The sequence below is a fragment of the Pseudochaenichthys georgianus genome, unplaced genomic scaffold, assembly GCF_902827115.2.
Source record: "Pseudochaenichthys georgianus unplaced genomic scaffold, fPseGeo1.2 scaffold_1280_arrow_ctg1, whole genome shotgun sequence".
NCBI classification, from domain to species: Eukaryota; Metazoa; Chordata; class Actinopteri; order Perciformes; family Channichthyidae; genus Pseudochaenichthys; species Pseudochaenichthys georgianus.
This window is the reverse complement of record NW_027262186.1, coordinates 17894-38383: the sequence shown is the minus strand read 5'-3', so window position 1 is coordinate 38383 and position 20490 is coordinate 17894. Positions and strand designations below refer to the sequence as shown.

Sequence of the window (20490 nt, the reverse complement as noted above, 5' to 3'; positions counted from 1 at the left end):
TGTCTTCCTGGTGGGAATGTACTTATTGTAGAGTCGCTTTGGATAAAAGCGTCAGCTAAATGCAATGTAATGTAATGTCGTGTCCAGAGAAGAGAGAGAGACCGTTGTGGCCGCACAAAGAGGAGGAAATGAACCGAGTCTTTTATCTAAAGGTACAAATGCAGGTATTAGTACATCCAACTGCGAAGGAAGTGTTTTAGAAAAGACGCTGTCCCCCAGCAGTGAAAACAAGACCAGCTGGACTGATGACGAGTAACTGGAAACTCTTTACCTTTCACTGTTGTAATTGTATTGTTTTTTTAATGCAAAATGATGTCATGGATCGACCGGTTTGACTTTTCTGCTGCGACTCCAGATCCTCCTTCATACTCTCCAAGAACTGCACAGTATGAAGTACAAATACTTAATTACTGTACTTAAATATCGTTCTGGTATCACTGTACTACTCCTTACAGGCATGGCACTTCAGTTTGAACTCTGGCCTCTCTTTGGTTAACTGGACTCACGATGCACGATTTACGATTATATGTAATGTGATACGCCAATCCTCACGCACGTAATGTAAATAATATCCTGCTTTATATTTGTGTTTAATATTATATTTAATCGGCGCTTCAGTAGTGTTTATAGATGTTTTATCTTCACGGTCAACTTGTGTATTCTACTTTTTTAATGCCGTTTTATTTCCATTTTGAGATGTTTAAACTTTAGCTGGTTTAATTTCTACTCTGTTAATCCCTAGCTGCATTGCCTTGTTGTTCCTGATGCTGCTGCAACGCAAACATTTCCCAAATTCTGATCAATAAAGTCCATTTGATCTTATGGTCTTATCTCTGATCAGTGTTCAGTCATGGCGTGTCAAACAGGAAACACCACCACAGTCAAACCGGTCGGTCCATGATGTCATTTTGCATTAAAAAACCAATACAATCTTCTTGAATGAAAGTAAAGCCTGGAGTTTCCAGTTACTCGTCATCAGTCCAGCTGGTCTTGTTTTCACTGCTGGGGAACAGAGTCTTTTCTAAACACTTCCTTCCAGTTGGATGTACTAATACCTGCATTTGTACCTTTAGATAAAAGAAGTGACTTTTATTTTGTTTAACTTGATTTTTATGCTTGTATTGTTGTCTTTCATGTGTGCATATGTATACATGTGTCTGTTGGTTGTGTATACATATGTATATATACATAGTTTTATATATATTTGTATTTTGCATTCCTCTGGATTGTGGGAGAACGGTATTTCGATCTCTCAGTCTGTACACACAAGCTGAAAGATTGGACAATAAAGTTGACTTTGACTTGAAATACTACTACTACACTTTCACATAAATGAAGTGGAGTAAAAATACGTGGTTACTTATAAATGGAGAAACACCAGTAAAGTAATGGCTCAAAACTCCACTCAAGCACAGGGTAAATGTTACTTTCCCACCTTTGTACTGTCCCTTGTCGTGAAGTATTCCTATTTCAGAATAAACCTTTATTTAAATGAACACTTGTTACAGCAGGAAAAGGGCCAAAGACAGCTTAATGTAACGAAGAAGCATGCGTAATAAATACATAAATCCCCCCGCAGACCCCCACTCACCTGTAGACTATTGACTTCCTGTGCAGGTGCATGATTCCGCAGCAGACCTCCGCAGCGTAGAACCGGACTCTGTTCTTGTCGAGGCCCGGCTGCCCGATGTTGTGGATGTGGAACCTCAGATCCCCCCCGCTCATCATGGTGAGCACCATGCAGAGCGAGTGCTTTGTCTCGTAGGCGTACCCCAGACTCACCTGGACACAACATGAGAAATAATGTAGCGATGTATTCCTCCTCGTGTCAACACACGGCGTCAGAGATCAGCAAACATGTCATTTCTTACGTATTTCAAATGGGCTCGGCGAAGTCTTTGGGTCACTTTGTTGACTTGTGTTTTGAATGTTAGATTAGAGTTAACTTGTAAGGAATAAAATCAATATTATATGGCGTAACTTAAAATTAATAACACTGTTTTATTCTGTAACCGGATGTTCGCGACGTTGTCAACACACTAGACTTCCTGTATGCTCAGACGGCGTTAGCATTAGCATGTAGCTAATATGATGTTTTGTGTACGTGCATTTAAGGAGAAATCACCCGTGGTGTTGCACACTAAACACACTGTCTTTAACCCTCACTTATTGACGGTGCAATGCTATTATTAGGGAATGTTTAAACAGATATTAGAATATTGGAACACTAACATCAGAAAACGACAGCACGTGCCTTGGACCCGCCCCCGTCAACGCTAAGCCAATAGGAGAAGACTACAGCCAGCAGGAAACCATTTAGCAATTTCATTGTATCATTGGGTGCGTTTCACTTCGGTTAAATGGATTCCTTGCGTCCCTCACTTGCGTAGTTTCCCTGCGACAAGGAAACCACGAGAAGCAGGGAAATGAGTTTTAATAGCAAAGGGACGTCGTTTCCTCCGGAGCATCACACGAAGCGACGTCCGTTTGTGATGACGCCGCACAGCTGATCGTCTGACAGCAGCCAGATCAGTGCATGCACTGCATCGTCCAATCAGTGAGCGATACACAGTAAGGGGGCGGGACGAGTGTATGAGGATTTCACCGGAGGATGGTCTGGTGGTTCCTCGATTATCGCTCCTCGATACTCGGTCCTCGATCGTCCGTCACAAATAAGGCCACTGGGACGCTACTCAAGATGGCGCAGACAAATCTTCTTCCGGTGATACCGAGCCCGAGGAGCGAGGAAATGAAAAATAAGAGAAGGGAAACACACCCATTGTATCATTGTTTTATTAAACGCTGTTAACTTGTAAATAAGCTTCCTGGACTCTTTTAGGCTAACCCTGGGCTCAGAGCTAAAAGACCTACGAGTCAATTATGATTCCCAGGTACTTAACCTGCGGCTCAATATCAATATTTCCACCTGAGATGCTTATATTTTACACAATGTTGCATTTTCTTTTTGTGAAAAACACATATCACGGTTTCATCGGCATAGCTGTGTTTCATTCATATATAAGGTAAAAAGAAGTGGACCAAGTATTGAACCTTGTGGCACTCCGGTGCTTGGCGGACAGTGCGGCATGTGAGTGCGGTGACCCAGAGCAGACCGCTGTCCATATAATCACCATCTGCCCCTTATATAGACCACCCTCGGAAGCCAGCCTCTTCGACCTAGGACCAGAGATGCGGGCATGGCTACACGACACCGAGTTGGACATCTAACGTTATACGAAAGAAGCACTCCGGTGCTTAAGTCTAGAGCTGGAGAGTCGATTATTGTTAATGGAGTTAAGTGGAGTTAGTGTTAATGGAGAGCAGGTAACCGCTGACACTTATAACATATCACCAGACTTATCTTTTTAAGGGACAGTTGACCGACACATCTGAAATACTCTTACCTGTGGTGTTATTTATCAGCACAAACATCTTGAACGCATTTTAAAACACTGAACAGAGAGTTTGAGATGTTTAATCTCACCACGAATCTGCTGTCCAGCGCCTCCAGGATCTGCTTCTCGTTCAGAGCCATGGCTTCCCCCCTCCTCTTCTTCACGTGAGTTTTATCCAGCTTCTTGCAGGCGTACATCATCCCAGTGGCTCGAACCTGACACGCCCACACCTGAGACATATCAAGGTGTAGTTAAATAATTAATGGTATGGTATTCAAGATCAGTTTAAAGTTATTATATTTCAATTTATTTTATTTGATATTTTATTATATTATATTTTATTATATTTAGATTTATTCTAATTTATATTTGATTATATTTCAATTTATTTTATTTGATATTTTATTATTTTAATTTATTTTATTTGATATTTTATTATTTTATTTGATATTTTATTATATTACATTTAGATTTATTCTAATTTATATTTGATTATATTTCAATTTATTTTATTTGATATTTTATGATTTTAATTTATTCTATTTGATATTTTATTATATTATATTTAGATTTATTTTAATTTATATTTGATTATATTTTAATGTATTTTATTTGATATTTTATTATATTTTAATGTATTTATTTGTATTTTATTATATTTTCATGTATTTTATTTTATTGTATTTTATTATATTTTCATGTATTTTAAACGTTATTATTATTTATTTATTTTCTCACTTTTTACATTTTAAATATCTTTAATTGCAAACTTGACTAACATAAACGTTAAAATAATTGTATCCGGGACATTACCTCTCCAAAGCCTCCCTTCCCCAGCACTCTGTACTGTCTGAACGTGTATTTGGTGATCGGCCGCCTTGAAAAGGAAACGCAGCATTTTGTCACTGATTTAAAAAAAAAAACAGAAACAGTGAAAGTGGCTCGGAGTTTTAGAGAACAAGCAGAAAAACCAGCTTCCCAACAGATGCGTCATTGTTGCTTTGTCTGTCTGTTTCCTTGTTCACACACACACACACACACACACACACACACACACACACACACACACACACACACACACACACACACACACACACACACACACACACACACACACACACACACACACACACACACACACACACACACACACACACACACACACACACACACACACACACACACCACACACACACACACACACACACACACACACACACACACACACACACACACACACTGACCTCTCCAGCATCTTCCACTGCAGGAAGCGCTCGAAGAACATGCTCTGCTGGTACTGACTGAAGGCTTCTCCGCTCAGGTAGTTGTGTAGATCTCTAATGCAGGAAATGAAGGGGTTAATTTAACCTTTGAACCTGCTCCACCTGTCAGCAATCTGCTCAAAGATAGGTGGCCCCTGTCAGAGCCTCTCTGACTCAGACCAGAACCACCTGAGAGGCTCCGGCAGCAGAGAGTCGTAGTCGAGTCTGAGTCCAAGTCATCGTGCGCGAGAATTCACGAGTCCGAGTCACTCTCGAGTCACCACTCTCCGAGTCCGAGTCACTCTCGAGTCACCACTCTCCGAGTCCAAGTCACTCTCGAGTCACCACTCTCCGAGTCCAAGTCACTCTCGAGTCACCTCTCTCCGAGTCCAAGTCACTCTCGAGTCACCACTCTCCGAGTCCAAGTCACTCTCGAGTCACCACTCTCCGAGTCCGAGTCACTCTCGAGTCACCACTCTCCGAGTCCGAGTCACTCTCGAGTCACCACTCTACGAGTCCAAGTCACTCTCGAGTCACCACTCTCCGAGTCCGAGTCACTCTCGAGTCACCACTCTACGAGTCCAAGTCACTCTCGAGTCACCACTCTCCGAGTCCGAGTCACTCTCGAGTCACCACTCTCCGAGTCCGAGTCACTCTCGAGTCACCACTCTCCGAGTCCGAGTCACTCTCGAGTCACCACTCTCCGAGTCCGAGTCACTCTCGAGTCACCACTCTCCGAGTCCAAGTCACTCTCGAGTCACCACTCTCCGAGTCCAAGTCACTCTCGAGTCACCACTCTCCGAGTCCAAGTCACTCTCGAGTCACCACTCTCCCAGTCCGAGTCACTCTCGAGTCACCACTCTCCGAGTCCGAGTCACCTAGGGAGAGTCGTAGTCGAGTCTGAGTCCAAGTCATCGTGCGCGAGAATTCACGAGTCCAAGTCCGAGTCGCGTCAATCAGTTCCGAGTCGAGTCACGAGTCCCGAGTCGGCTCTCGAGTCCTCCATCCCCGCCGTGTATCGTGTCTTGATATGTGTCTGTTGATGAGACGCATGGAGCTGCTGTGCTCGTCACATGTCAGACTCTGAGTGTCATCGTGTCGTGTTATCGTTAATAGCGTATCGTGTTATCGTTAATAGCGTGTGTAGCAGAAAGAGAACTCACTGCCTGCAGCTCTGGAAGGCGTCGGTGCAGGAGTCGACCTGCAGGCTGTGGACGCAGCTCTGCTCGTGCTTCTCCACCACGTGCACGCACTGCATCGACTGCGGACAAAGCATGAGGACGGTCAGACCACAGCTTCTCGGCTGCCATGTGCACGTTAGCTGATAGCAGATATGGCGAGGACAAACTGAAGCCACAGAATATATATTAGATCAAAAAGCAAAACAGACGGATGTTCTTTAAAAAGTTCCGGCGTGTAACCGTCTCATGGCCTGAGGGGTGAACGGGCGAGGAGAGGGTTTAAATGCCAGGAATGTATAGCTAGTGCACACAGTGTTGTTGACATTAGAACTGAACTGTGTGTGTGTGTGTGTGTGTGTGTGTGTGTGTGTGTGTGTGTGTGTGTGTGTGTGTGTGTGTGTGTGTGTGTGTGTGTGTGTGTGTGTGTGTGTGTGTGTGTGTGTGTGTGTGTGTGTGTGTGTGTGTGTGTGTGTGTGTGTGTGTGTGTGTGTGTGTGTGTGTGTGTGTGTGTGTGAGAGTGTGTGTGAGGAGGTAGAAGTGGCCACTGTACGTCTGAATGTGAGGAATATTTCCCATCGGTTCCCTGTTCCCATGAGCCTGTAAGCTGATTAGAGCCGAGGAACTCCAAGCCGTGTGTGTGTGTGTGTGTGTGTGTGTGTGTGTGTGTGTGTGTGTGTGTGTGTGTGTGTGTGTGTGTGTGTGTGTGTGTGTGTGTGTGTGTGTGTGTGTGTGTGTGTGTGTGTGTGTGTGTGTGTGTGTGTGTGTGTGTGTGTGTGTGTGTGTGTGTGTGTGTGTGTGTGTGTGTGTGTGTGTGTGTACTATAAACAAGAGATAGAATGTCAGAAACACAAAGCAAAACAGGGTCCAAGACCAAATGTCCCTTTATTTTATATTTAAACATTTTAATTGTTTATATATTTTTTTAATAACACACATTTCCTTTTTTTATCTATTTTTTTTAGCGTTATTCGTAGTAAAGATGTTTGTATTTGTGTGCAGTTTCCAGACCTTTCTCATGAGGAATCTATCGATGATGCTGACGCCGAAATCTTTCCTCTCTTCGTCTGACTTCGTCTCGAAGGCGTCCTAAAATAAGTGAAGAAGAAGAGTGAACAACAGGTTGAACATCAGCAGGAGAGGACTCTTTAAAGTAGAGACACTACATACTGATACACACCTGAACATCAGCAGGAGAGGACTCTTTAAAGTAGAGACACTACATACTGATATACACCTGAACATCAGCAGGAGAGGACTCTTTAAAGTAGAGACACTACATACTGATATACACCTGAACATCAGCAGGAGAGGACTCTTTAAAGTAGAGACACTACATACTGATATACACCTGAACATCAGCAGGAGAGGACTCTTTAAAGTAGAGACACTACATACTGATATACACCTGAACATCAGCAGGAGAGGACTCTTTAAAGTAGAGACACTACATACTGATACACACCTGAACATCAGCAGGAGAGGACTCTTTAAAGTAGAGACACTACATACTGATATACACCTGAACATCAACAGGAGAGGACTCTTTAAAGTAGAGCCACTACATACTGATATACACCTGAACATCAGCAGGAGAGGACTCTTTAAAGTAGAGACACTACATACTGATACACACCTGAACATCAACAGGAGAGGACTCTTTAAAGTAGAGACACTACATACTGATATACACCTGAACATCAGCAGGAGAGGACTCTTTAAAGTAGAGACACTACATACTGATACACACCTGAACATCAGCAGGAGAGGACTCTTTAAAGTAGAGACACTACATACTGATATACACCTGAACATCAGCAGGAGAGGACTCTTTAAAGTAGAGCCACTACATACTGATATACACCTGAACATCAGCAGGAGAGGACTCTTTAAAGTAGAGACACTACATACTGATATACACCTGAACATCAGCAGGAGAGGACTCTTTAAAGTAGAGACACTACATACTGATATACACCTGAACATCAGCAGGAGAGGACTCTTTAAAGTAGAGACACTACATACTGATATACACCTGAACATCAGCAGGAGAGGACTCTTTAAAGTGGAGACACTACATACTGATATACACCTGAACATCAGCAGGAGAGGACTCTTTAAAGTAGAGACACTACATACTGATATACACCTGAACATCAGCAGGAGAGGACTCTTTAAAGTAGAGACACTACATACTGATATACACCTGAACATCAGCAGGAGAGGACTCTTTAAAGTAGAGACACTACATACTGATATACACCTGAACATCAGCAGGAGAGGACTCTTTAAAGTAGAGACACTACATACTGATATACACCTGAACATCAGCAGGAGAGGACTCTTTAAAGTGGAGACACTACATACTGATATACACCTGAACATCAGCAGGAGAGGACTCTTTAAAGTAGAGACACTACATACTGATATACACCTGAACATCAACAGGAGAGGACTCTTTAAAGTAGAGACACTACATACTGATATACACCTGAACTTCAGCAGGAGAGGACTTTTTAAAGTAGAGACACTACACACTGATATACACCTGAGGACTCTTTAAAGTAGAATCATTCCTCCAATATGATATCAAGTTGAGATTATAAACTGTAATTAAATCCAGTGTACCGTGTAATTACTTTGACAAACCCACATGACGTCTTTTCGGTGACTTATTTATAAATGTTTCCGTCTGCTTCTTCCTCGGATTGTTGGTGATCTGCCAACGTTTCTGTTTCATAATGAATCTGAGCGATAAGGAACGCCTGCCACACACTTTAAATGTTTTCTCAAATTCCCTCAGATCGTTTTGAAATGAGTGATGACCTTAAAGTGAGGACAAATGTTGAGTTTTGTAAACCGGGATTTAAAATGTATAACGCTGTATCTTTGATGGGAACCCGTTCCACATTGCCGCCATCTTTGTGTTGCACAATACTTCTCCGTCTGGATGTCTGAGCCCAGAGGTTTCGTGCTCCGTTGGGGGTGAACAATCTTAGTTAAATGTCCATCGAGAGCCGCAGCGACGCGTCCTAAAACACGGAAGTAAGTTAGCATGTTTACCACTTCCGGTTCCTTCGACAAAAAGCAATTCAGAGGCCGTTTCTCAATCTCGAGGATTCTGGCTTCCAAGCCAATATTTCAAGGATGCTACGTCGTCGAGTGCCGACGAAGTACTGTTCCAATCTCCAGCATACTTGGAATACCACCGAGGCCGCGTCCTTGGTTTGGGGGAAATTTCGAGGCTGCACATGGGTAGACAGTGGCCGTTTCTCAATCGCGAGGATGCTTGCTTGGTAGCACATGTCTTTCGAGTCACTTCCTTCAGAAGCTAGGCAAGAATCCTTCCTGGCATTTGGAAAACGAAGAGTGGAACAGGCTAGCAAGTGTGCAGGTGTGCGTCATACGAGAGGCCCCGCCTTACATTTTCCGCCACAGATTTGGGGAAATTGAAGGACGCGAAGTCTACCCATGTGCAGCCTCGAAATTACCCCCAAACCAAGGACGCGGCCTCGGTGGGATTCCAAGTATGCTGGAGATTGGAACAGTCGTTCGGCGGCACTCGATGACGTAGTATCCTTGAAATATTGGCTTGGAAGCCAGTTTCCTCGCGATTAAGAAACGGCCTTCGCGTCCTTAAAATCCCCACAATGCTTTGCACACGGACCAATTTCAAAAACCCTTGCGGAGAATGGCTGAACCGAAGCAGCACACATTTAAATGTAAGTATAGTGGCGTAGAACACGTGTTGGTAAATATGTGACTTTGTTTTCACCAAACAAGTGTTCCGTGAAAGGAAAGCAAGTTCATCATTAGATGGACATCGTGAGGTATTTACTTTCGGTACAGTTTATGTTGAAACCGTTAGAGAGTGGCACACTTGTTAGCCTGTTCCATTCTTCTTCGTTTTCCGAAGCCGTGGCTTGGAAGTATACTGGCTTCGTTTCTGAAGGAAGTGACTTGGAAGTACGCGACTACCAAGCCAGCATCCTCGAGATTGAGAAACGGCCAATGAGAGTTTGGAACATTGAACAATGTGAATCTATTCAGACCTCAACGATGGAACTCTGATCAGTAGAGATGGCCACGGGACCTTTAATGTATATTTGTTCTACTTTATTCCTGCGTCGTGTTCTTTCTCCAAAGCCAGATTAAAAATAAGCTAAATCAATTTGCACAAAGGCCAGCCCGCACGATACACAGCGTTTAAACGTGATGGCGTTCAGTCGTCAACCAAAAACACGTCCAGAGAACCGTTGACTTCCACCTCCATGTCGTGAGTACTTGCCAGAGCGTCCAGCAGGGAGACGTAGTTCTGCAGGTCGGGACGACTGCGACAGAACAGCTGAAAGAGGTTCTTTCCGATCGGCTGCTTCACACACAGACTGTAGTACTCTCTCTCTGAGGGGGGAGAGCAGGGGGTGAGACACACACACACACACACACACACACACACACACACACACACACACACACACACACACACACACACACACACACACACACTGTAGTACTCTCTCTCTGAGGGGGGAGAGCAGGGGGTGAGACACACACACACACACACACACACACACACACACACACACACACACACACACACACACACACACACACACACACACACACACACACACACAGACTGTAGTACTCTCTCTCTGAGGGGGGAGAGCAGGGGGTGAGACACACACACACACACACACACACACACACACACACACACACACACACACACACACACACACACACAGTAGTACTCTCTCTCTGGGGGGGGGAGAGCAGGGGGTGAGACACACACACACACACACACACACACACACACACACACACACACACACACACACACACACACACACACACACACACACACACACAGACTGTAGTACTCTCTCTCTGAGGGGGGAGAGCAGGGGGTGAGACACACACACACACACACACACACACACACACACACACACACACACACACACACACACACACACACACACAGACTGTAGTACTCTCTCTCTGGGGGGGGAGAGCAGGGGGTGAGAGACACACACCACACACACACACACACACACACACACACACACACACACACACACACACAGTAGTACTCTCTCTCTGGGGGGGAGAGCAGGGGGTGAGACACACACACACACACACACACACACACACACACACACACACACACACACACACACACACACACACACACACAGACTGTAGTACTCTCTCTCTGGGGGGGGAGAGCAGGGGGTGAGACACACACACACACACACACACACACACACACACACACACACACACAGACTGTAGTACTCTCTCTCTGGGGGGGGAGAGCAGGGGGTGAGACACACACACACACACACACACACACACACACACACACACACACAGACTGTAGTACTCTCTCTCTGGGGGGGAGAGCAGGGGGTGAGACACACACACACACACACACACACACACACACACACACACACACACACTGTAGTACTCTCTCTCTGGGGGGGAGAGCAGGGGGTGAGACACACACACACACACACACACACACACACACACACACACACACACACACACACACACACACACACACACACACACACACACACCTGTGCTGGAGGCCTGGTCCATGCACTGGCTGATGTGATTGAAGCGCAGCATCTCCTTCCACTTGTAGCTCCGCCCCCGGCTCCCTCCTGAGGAGACATCAGGGTGAATGACTTCATCAACACACAACACCTGGAGTGCAAGGCTCCTCCAGCACGTCAACGAGAGGCGGAGAAAGTACTCAGAGTTTACTTTTACCACAGTCTAAAGTACTCTATAACAGCCTGAGTGTGAAATCCCACTGAAGTCGAAGTTAAGAAGTATTTTCACTCCAAAAGGCTTTGATTAAAGTGTTATTTTAAATACTTTAAGCCCCATTGAGTAACCATATACTAGTGAGAACATGGATGCATGCTTTTCAAAATAAAAGCCCCAGATAATCATTGTATCCAAACAGTAAACTCAGGATTAGGCTTTTCTTTTCAAAATAAAAGCTGCATAGAGTACAAATATCCTTACAGGAAGCACATGTTTTTCAAAATAAAAGCCCCAGGAGTATCTCTATCCTTACAGGAAGCACAGGAGGATGCATGTTTTTCAAAATGAAAGCCCCAGAAGTATCTCTATCCTTACATAAGGCACAGGAGGATGCATGTTTTTCAAAATAAAAGCCCCAGAAGTATCTCTATCCTTACAGGAAGCACAGGAGGATGCATGTTTTTCAAAATAAAAGCCCCAGGAGTATCTCTATCCTTAAAGGAAGCACAGGAGGATGCATGTTTTTCAAAATAAAAGCCCCAGAAGCATCTCTATCATGACATGAAGCACAGGAGGATGCATGTTTTTCAAAATAAAAGCCCCAGGAGTATCTCTATCCTTACAGGAAGCACAGGAGGATGCATGTTTTTCAAAATAAAAGCCCCAGGAGTATCTCTATCCTTAAAGGAAGCACAGGAGGAGGCATGTTTTTCAAAATAAAAGCCCCAGAAGCATCTCTATCATGACATGAAGCACAGGACGATGCATGTTTTTCAAAATAAAAGCCCCAGAAGTATCTCTATCCTTATAGGAAGCTCAGGGCGATGCATGCTTTTCAAAATAAAAGCCCCGGGAGTATCTCTATCCTTAAAAGGAAGCACAGGAGGAGGCATGTTTTTCAAAATAAAAGCCCCAGGAGTATCTCTATCCTTACAGGAAGCACAGGAGGATGCATGTTTTTCAAAATAAAAGCCCCGGGAGTATCTCTATCCTTACATAAGGCACAGGAGGATGCATGTTTTTCAAATAAAAGCCCCAGAAGTATCTCTATCCTTACAGGAAGCACAGGAGGATGCATGTTTTTCAAAATAAAAGCCCCAGGAGTATCTCTATCCTTAAAGGAAGCACAGGAGGATGCATGTTTTTCAAAATAAAAGCCCCAGAAGCATCTCTATCATGACATGAAGCACAGGATGCATGTTTTTCAAAATAAAAGCCCCAGAAGTATCTCTATCCTTACAGAAAGCACAGGAGGATGCATGTTTTTCAAAATAAAAGCCCCAGGAGTATCTCTATCCTTAAGGAAGCACAGGAGGATGCATGTTTTTCAAAATAAAAGCCCCAGGAGTATCTCTATCCTTAAAGGAAGCACAGGAGGATGCATGTTTTTCAAAATAAAAGCCCCAGAAGTATCTCTATCCTTACAGGAAGCACAGGAGGATGCATGTTTTTCAAAATAAAAGCCCCAGAAGTATCTCTATCCTTAAAGGAAGCACAGGAGGATGCATGTTTTTCAAAATAAAAGCCCTAGAAGTATCTCTATCCTTACAGGAAGCACAGGAGGATGCATGTTTTTCAAAATAAAAGCCCCAGAAGTATCTCTATCATGACATGAAGCACAGGAGGATGCATGTTTTTCAAAATAAAAGCCCCAGGAGTATCTCTATCCTTACAGGAAGATCAGGTTGAGTTTTGTTTTTCAAAATAAAAGCCCAAGAAGTATATCTATCATGACATGAAGCACAGGAGGATGCATGTTTTTCAAAATAAAAGCCCAGAAGTATCTCTATCCTTACAGGAAGCACAGGAGGATGCATGTTTTTCAAAATAAAAGCCCCAGAAGTATCTCTATCCTTACAGGAAGCACAGGAGGATGCATGTTTTTCAAAATAAAAGCCCCAGGAGTATCTCTATCCTTACAGGAAGCACAGGAGGATGCATGTTTTTCAAAATGAAAGCCCCAGAAGTATCTCTATCCTTACATAAGGCACAGGAGGATGCATGTTTTTCAAAATAAAAGCCCCAGAAGTATCTCTATCCTTACAGGAAGCACAGGAGGATGCATGTTTTTCAAAATAAAAGCCCCAGGAGTATCTCTATCCTTAAAGGAAGCACAGGAGGATGCATGTTTTTCAAAATAAAAGCCCCAGAAGCATCTCTATCATGACATGAAGCACAGGAGGATGCATGTTTTTCAAAATAAAAGCCCCAGAAGTATCTCTATCCTTACAGGAAGCACAGGAGGATGCATGTTTTTCAAAATAAAAGCCCCAGGAGTATCTCTATCCTTAAAGGAAGCACAGGAGGAGGCATGTTTTTCAAAATAAAAGCCCCAGAAGCATCTCTATCATGACATGAAGCACAGGAGGATGCATGTTTTTCAAAATAAAAGCCCCAGAAGTATCTCTATCCTTATAGGAAGCTCAGGGCGATGCATGCTTTTCAAAATAAAAGCCCCGGGAGTATCTCTATCCTTAAAAGGAAGCACAGGAGGAGGCATGTTTTTCAAAATAAAAGCCCCAGGAGTATCTCTATCCTTACAGGAAGCACAGGAGGATGCATGTTTTTCAAAATGAAAGCCCCAGAAGTATCTCTATCCTTACATAAGGCACAGGAGGATGCATGTTTTTCAAAATAAAAGCCCCAGAAGTATCTCTATCCTTACAGGAAGCACAGGAGGATGCATGTTTTTCAAATAAAAGCCCCAGGAGTATCTCTATCCTTAAAGGAAGCACAGGAGGATGCATGTTTTTCAAAATAAAAGCCCCAGAAGCATCTCTATCATGACATGAAGCACAGGATGCATGTTTTTCAAAATAAAAGCCCCAGAAGTATCTCTATCCTTACAGAAAGCACAGGAGGATGCATGTTTTTCAAAATAAAAGCCCCAGGAGTATCTCTATCCTTAAAGGAAGCACAGGAGGAGGCATGTTTTTCAAAATAAAAGCCCCAGGAGTATCTCTATCCTTACAGGAAGCACAGGAGGATGCATGTTTTTCAAAATAAAAGCCCCAGAAGTATCTCTATCCTTACAGGAAGCACAGGAGGATGCATGTTTTTCAAAATAAAAGCCCCAGAAGTATCTCTATCCTTAAAGGAAGCACAGGAGGATGCATGTTTTTCAAAATAAAAGCCCTAGAAGTATCTCTATCCTTACAGGAAGCACAGGAGGATGCATGTTTTTCAAAATAAAAGCCCCAGAAGTATCTCTATCATGACATGAAGCACAGGAGGATGCATGTTTTTCAAAATAAAAGCCCCAGGAGTATCTCTATCCTTACAGGAAGATCAGGTTGAGTTTTGTTTTTCAAAATAAAAGCCCAAGAAGTATATCTATCATGACATGAAGCACAGGAGGATGCATGTTTTCAAAATAAAAGCCCCAGAAGTATCTCTATCCTTACAGGAAGCACAGGAGGATGCATGTTTTTCAAAATAAAAGCCCCAGAAGTATCTCTATCCTTACAGGAAGATCAGGTTGAGTTTTGTTTTTCAAAATAAAAGCCCCAGAAGTATCTCTATCCTTACAGGAAGATCAGGTTGAGTTTTGTTTTTCAAAATAAAAGCCCCAAAAAGCAACAATCCAGTCAGAATTTCTTGTAGGGTCATTTTGTAGTTATATTAAATACTATGTTGGACTGAATTGTGTGTATTTTATCATTAGAAAAGACAAATAAGTAAGGTGCAGTTTTTATATCATGTAAACACAACATGTTAATTATGTAACATAAAGGTAGTGCAAATATAGTATAATAGTTTCCCCCGATGTAGAGTATTTTGTAACAGAAAAGATTAAGTAAAGTACTTGTTATTGTACTGCATATACTGTATGTTGTGTTTATATACTGCTAATATACTCAGTAGTACACAAAGTATACAACGATTGCTCCACATTCTTCCTCTTAATGACGTTTCAAAAGCCCCAAGAAGGATGCACAATACTTAAGTAAATGTTACATTCAACCACTGCATGCAGCACACTTAGTAAACACACATCAGGTATTACATGTGATGCTATTCCAGCTTCATGCCGTCAAGAAACACCCGAGCAGAGAGACAGGTACATGCAGCCCGTCTGGTTTCACTGAGAGGGAAGTATTTATAGAGCGGAGCCTGAAGGACAGCATTACTCTGAAGGTCAGCGCGTCTCACCTCAAGTACCACATCTGAGTACTTCTACTTTTACTCAAGTGCAAGATCTGAGTACTTCTACTTTTACTCAAGTGCAAGATCAGAGTACTTCTACTTTAACTCAAGTACACGATCTGAGTCCTTCTACTTTTACTCAAGTACAAGACCTGAGTACTTCTACTTTAACTCAAGTACACGATCTGAGTCCTTCTACTTTTACTCAAGTACAAGACCTGAGTACTTCTACTTTTACTCAAGTACAATATCTGAGTACTTTTACTTTTACTCAGGTACACGATCTGAGTACTTCTTCTTTTACTCAAGTACAAGATCAGAGTACTTTTACTTTTACTACACGATCTGAGTACTTCTACTTTTACTCAAGTGCAAGATCGGAGTACTTCTACTTTTACTACAAGATCTGAGTACTTCTACTTTTACTCAAGTACAAGATCAAAGTACTTCTAGTTTTACTCAAGTGCAAGATCTGAGTACTTCTACTTTTACTCAAGTACAAGATCTGAGTACTTCTACTTGTACTCAAGTACAAGATCTGAGTACTTCTTCTTTTACTCAAGCACAAGATCTGAGTACTTCTACTTGTACTCAAGTACAAGATCTGAGTACTTCTTCTTTTACTCAAGCACAAGATCTGAGTACTTCTACTTGTACTACAAGATCTGAGTACTTCTACTTTTACTACAAGATCTGAGTACTTCTACTTTTACTCAAGCACAAGATCTGAGTACTTCTACTTTTACTACAAGATCTGAGTACTTCTACTTTTACTACAAGATCTGAGTACTTCTACTTTTACTCAAGTGCACGATCTGAGTACTTCTACTTTTACTCAAGTGCAAGATCTGAGTACTTCTACTTTTACTCAAGTACAATATCTGAGTACTTCTACTTTTACTCAAGTCCAAGACCTGAGTACTTCTACTTTTACTCAAGTACAATATCTGAGTACTTCTACTTTTACTCAAGTCCAAGACCTGAGTACTTCTACTTTTACTCAAGTACAAGATCTGAGTACTTCTACTTTTACTCAAGTCCAAGACCTGAGTGCTTCTACTTTTACTCAAGCACAAGATCTGTGTACTTCTACTTTTACTCAAGAACAAGATCTGAGTACTTCTACTTTTACTCAAGTACAAGACCTGAGTACTTCTACTTTTACTCAAGTACAATACCTGAGTACTTCTACTTTTACTCAAGTACAATACCTGAGTACTTCTACTTTTACTCAAGTACAAGACCTGAGTACTTCTACTTTTACTCAAGTACAAGACCTGAGTACTTCTACTTTTACTCAAGAACAAGATCTGAGTACTTCTACTTTTACTCAAGTACAAGACCTGAGTACTTCTACTTTCACTCAAGTACAAGATCTGAGTACTTATACTTTTACTCAAGTTCAAGACCTGAGTACTTCTACTTTTACTCAAGTGCAAGATCTGAGTACTTCTACTTTTACTGAAGTCCAAAATCTGAGTACTTCTCCTTTTACTCAAGCACAAGACCTGAGTACTTCTACTTTTACTACAAGATCTGAGTACTTCTACTTTTACTCAAGAACAAGATCTGAGTACTTCTACTTTTACTCAAGTCCAAGATCTGAGTACTTCTACTTGTACTCAAGTACAAGATCTGAGTACTTCTACTTTTACTCAAGCACAAGACTTGAGTACTTCTACTTTTATTTCAGTACAAGATCTGAGTACTTCTACTTTAACTCAAGCACAAGACCTGAGTACTTCTACTTTTACTCAAGTACAAGATCTGAGTACTTCTACTTTTACTCAAGTCCAAGACCTGAGTACTTCTACTTTCACTCAAGTGCAAGATCTGAGTACTTCTACTTTCACTCAAGTGCAAGATCTGAGTACTTCTACTTTCACTCAAGTGCAAGATCTGAGTACTTCTACTTTCACTCAAGTGCAAGATCTGAGTACTTCTACTGTTACTACAAGACCTGAGTACTTCTCCAACTCCGATTCTAAGTAATGATTTGGATGAGGAGATAAGGGGTTAGGAAAGTAAGTACTTGCACTTTAAAATAATAAAATAATGTGTATTTTTTAAAATAATAATAGTACAATAAAAATCAGTTAATAGTATTATACAAATAAATAAATATATAATCACAACAAAAATAATAAAACCATGCGTTGGAGATGCGTGAGATCACGTGTCACCCGTAGTCCTGGTCCTCCTCTCACAGAGCGATGTGTGGAAGACACATGTGCAACATTTGGTAAAAACAAACAAGCAATTGGAATAATTATCCGTAAAAAAGTAATATTTAGCTTTAAAAAATTAAGTAAAAAGAGGAAATGCACTTTTAATAAATACATCATTAGAGCAAAAAAGTAGATTTGGCTTTAAAAATGTGAAATAAAGTGGAAAGCCCGTATTAAATAATTGAAAAAGTACAAAACCATGATGACAAATAAGAAGTAGCATCTTAAAAGTTAGTGTTCATATGAATTAAAATGTGAGTATTATTATTATTAAAGTCCAAAAAGTACATAATTAGGGGCAAAAATAAGAAATAGCAGAATGTAATAATATAGAAAAAGGTAATTAGCCCGATTAGGCGCAATGTTACACAATAAGATGCATCACGAGGAGGAAGCAAGGGAACACGTCGCAGAAGTCAAACAGCAGCCAATAATATCAATAATAACATTTATTTTGGTTTCCTAAAGTCTCTTACCTTCTCTGGCTTTAATGAGCGCGCTGTTTGCCACCATGCTTTCAATCTCCATGTGTGTGTGTGAGTGTGTGTTGCTGAAGCTGCCCCGGTGTGTGTGTGTGTGTGTCCTCAGACGCACAGCTTATGATCCTCTGAGTATTAACGTGTAGTCGGTAGAACAAGTGTCCAGCTTGTTGAGTCTGCTCTGAGGCTGTTCAACCTGCGCTGCCTGTCTGTCTGATGAATCACACACACACACACACACACACACACACACACACACACACACACACACACACACACACACACACACACACACACACACACACACACACACACACACACACACACACACACACACACACACACACACACACACACACACACACACACGCCCTCTGACAGGTGGAACTAAGACTCACAGTAGGAGGACGTTAAGACACCTCATTAATTGGTTTTCAGTTTGCTAATTGATTGAATGCATAAAATGCTGTAATAATAATACTAATACCAAAATAATATAAAGTATACAAAAATAGAAAAAGAAGAGAAATATCCTCCATTAACGCAGACACTGCCCTCTAGTGGTGACATGTCGCCAGTGCAGTATTTAAACTTAAAGCAGTAAAAGCTTTAAAAATGTTCTCTAAGTATTTCTTAAGTAAGCTCTTAAAAGGCCAGCGCCATTTTGTTCAGAGCACGTGAAGGACAGATAAAAGGATGCACACTTCTAAATATAAGAAGACAAAGTTTAGAGGTTGATATTCTACTGATTACATCACAGGTCACTTTTAGACGCTTTTATCCAAACATCCTCAACACTGAGGGCGATCCCTTTGGGGTGAAGGGTCTCAGGGACATGCTGGCTGCAGTGGGGTTTGAACCCCTGATCCGAACCCCAGCGCACAACCCACTGCGCCACACGCCTCGATACTGCAGACGCACTCAAAGATACACGATGAGAACACACCATCTTTGGTTTTCCTCTTTTTTGAGGCTTATTTTCATTTAGTTTTGATGAAGTCTGAAGTTCCGCTTCCTCTTCTGTCTTTCAGCCTCTCGTCGGGGAAGGCCACGCACTTCTATTGCCACGCACTTCTATTGTTGCCACGCACTTCTATTGCCACGCACTTCTATTGTTGCCACGCACTTCTATTGCCACGCACTTCTATTGTTTCCACTTTATTGCACGAGTTAGGTCCCCACAAGTATAGTAATGCTAGACCTCACACACACACACACACACACACACACACACACACACACACACACACACACACACACACACACACACACACACACACACACACACACACACACACACACAGACACACACACACACGCACACAGACACACACACACACACACACACACACACACACACGCAGACACAGACAGACACACACACACACACACACACACACACACACACACACACACACGCAGACACAGACACAGACAGACACACACATACAGACACACGCACATACATGCACACACACATGCACAGACACACACGCACACAGACACACACACGCACACAGACACGCACAGACACACACACGCACACAGACACACACACACACACACACACACACGCACGCACACACACACACACACACACACACACACACACGCAGACACAGACAGACACACACATACAGACACACGCACATACATGCACACACACATGCACAGACACACACACGCACAGACACACACACGCACAGACACACACACGCACAGACACACACACACACACACACACAGACAGACAGACAGACACACACACACACACACACACACACACACACACACGCAGACACATACAGACACACGCACATACATGCACACACACATGCACAGACACACACGCACACAGACAGACACACTCACACACAGACACACACACACAGACACACACACTCACACTCACACACGCACACAAGTTTCAAAATATGATCATATCTTTGATTTTCTTACGTCATGTTTAAATAATGAAAGTTGATGAAAGTTGATATAATGCAGTACGCAGGGCT

At 42.4% G+C, this 20490-nt stretch overlaps 1 protein-coding gene across 1 annotated transcript; it reads right to left on the bottom strand.

Moving 5' to 3' along the window:
- Positions 1–1587: 1587 nt before the first annotated feature.
- LOC117440847 (G protein-coupled receptor kinase 5-like) lies at positions 1588–18534 on the bottom strand. The gene is made up of 9 exons (XM_034077087.1): positions 18473–18534; positions 11427–11513; positions 10124–10236; positions 6847–6924; positions 5821–5918; positions 4640–4732; positions 4209–4272; positions 3485–3625; positions 1588–1782 (listed from the first exon to the last, which is right to left on the bottom strand). Exons 1-9 carry the CDS (start codon positions 18522–18524, stop codon positions 1588–1590), a joined length of 921 nt encoding a protein of 306 aa, XP_033932978.1. The 5' UTR covers positions 18525–18534.
- Between the last annotated feature and the right edge of the window lie 1956 nt (positions 18535–20490).

Excerpts from the sequence above, each read along its gene's own strand:
- LOC117440847 (XM_034077087.1), bottom strand. The coding sequence starts at position 18,524 with ATGGAGATTGAAAGCATGGTGGCAAACAGCGCGCTCATTAAAGCCAGA. Across the intron at positions 11,514-18,472 it reads GCTCATTAAAGCCAGAGAAG|GAGGGAGCCGGGGGCGGAGC; the intron begins GTAAGAGACTTT and ends ATGTCTCCTCAG. Across the intron at positions 4,273-4,639 it reads CAGTGGAAGATGCTGGAGAG|GCGGCCGATCACCAAATACA; the intron begins GTCAGTGTGTGT and ends TTCCTTTTCAAG.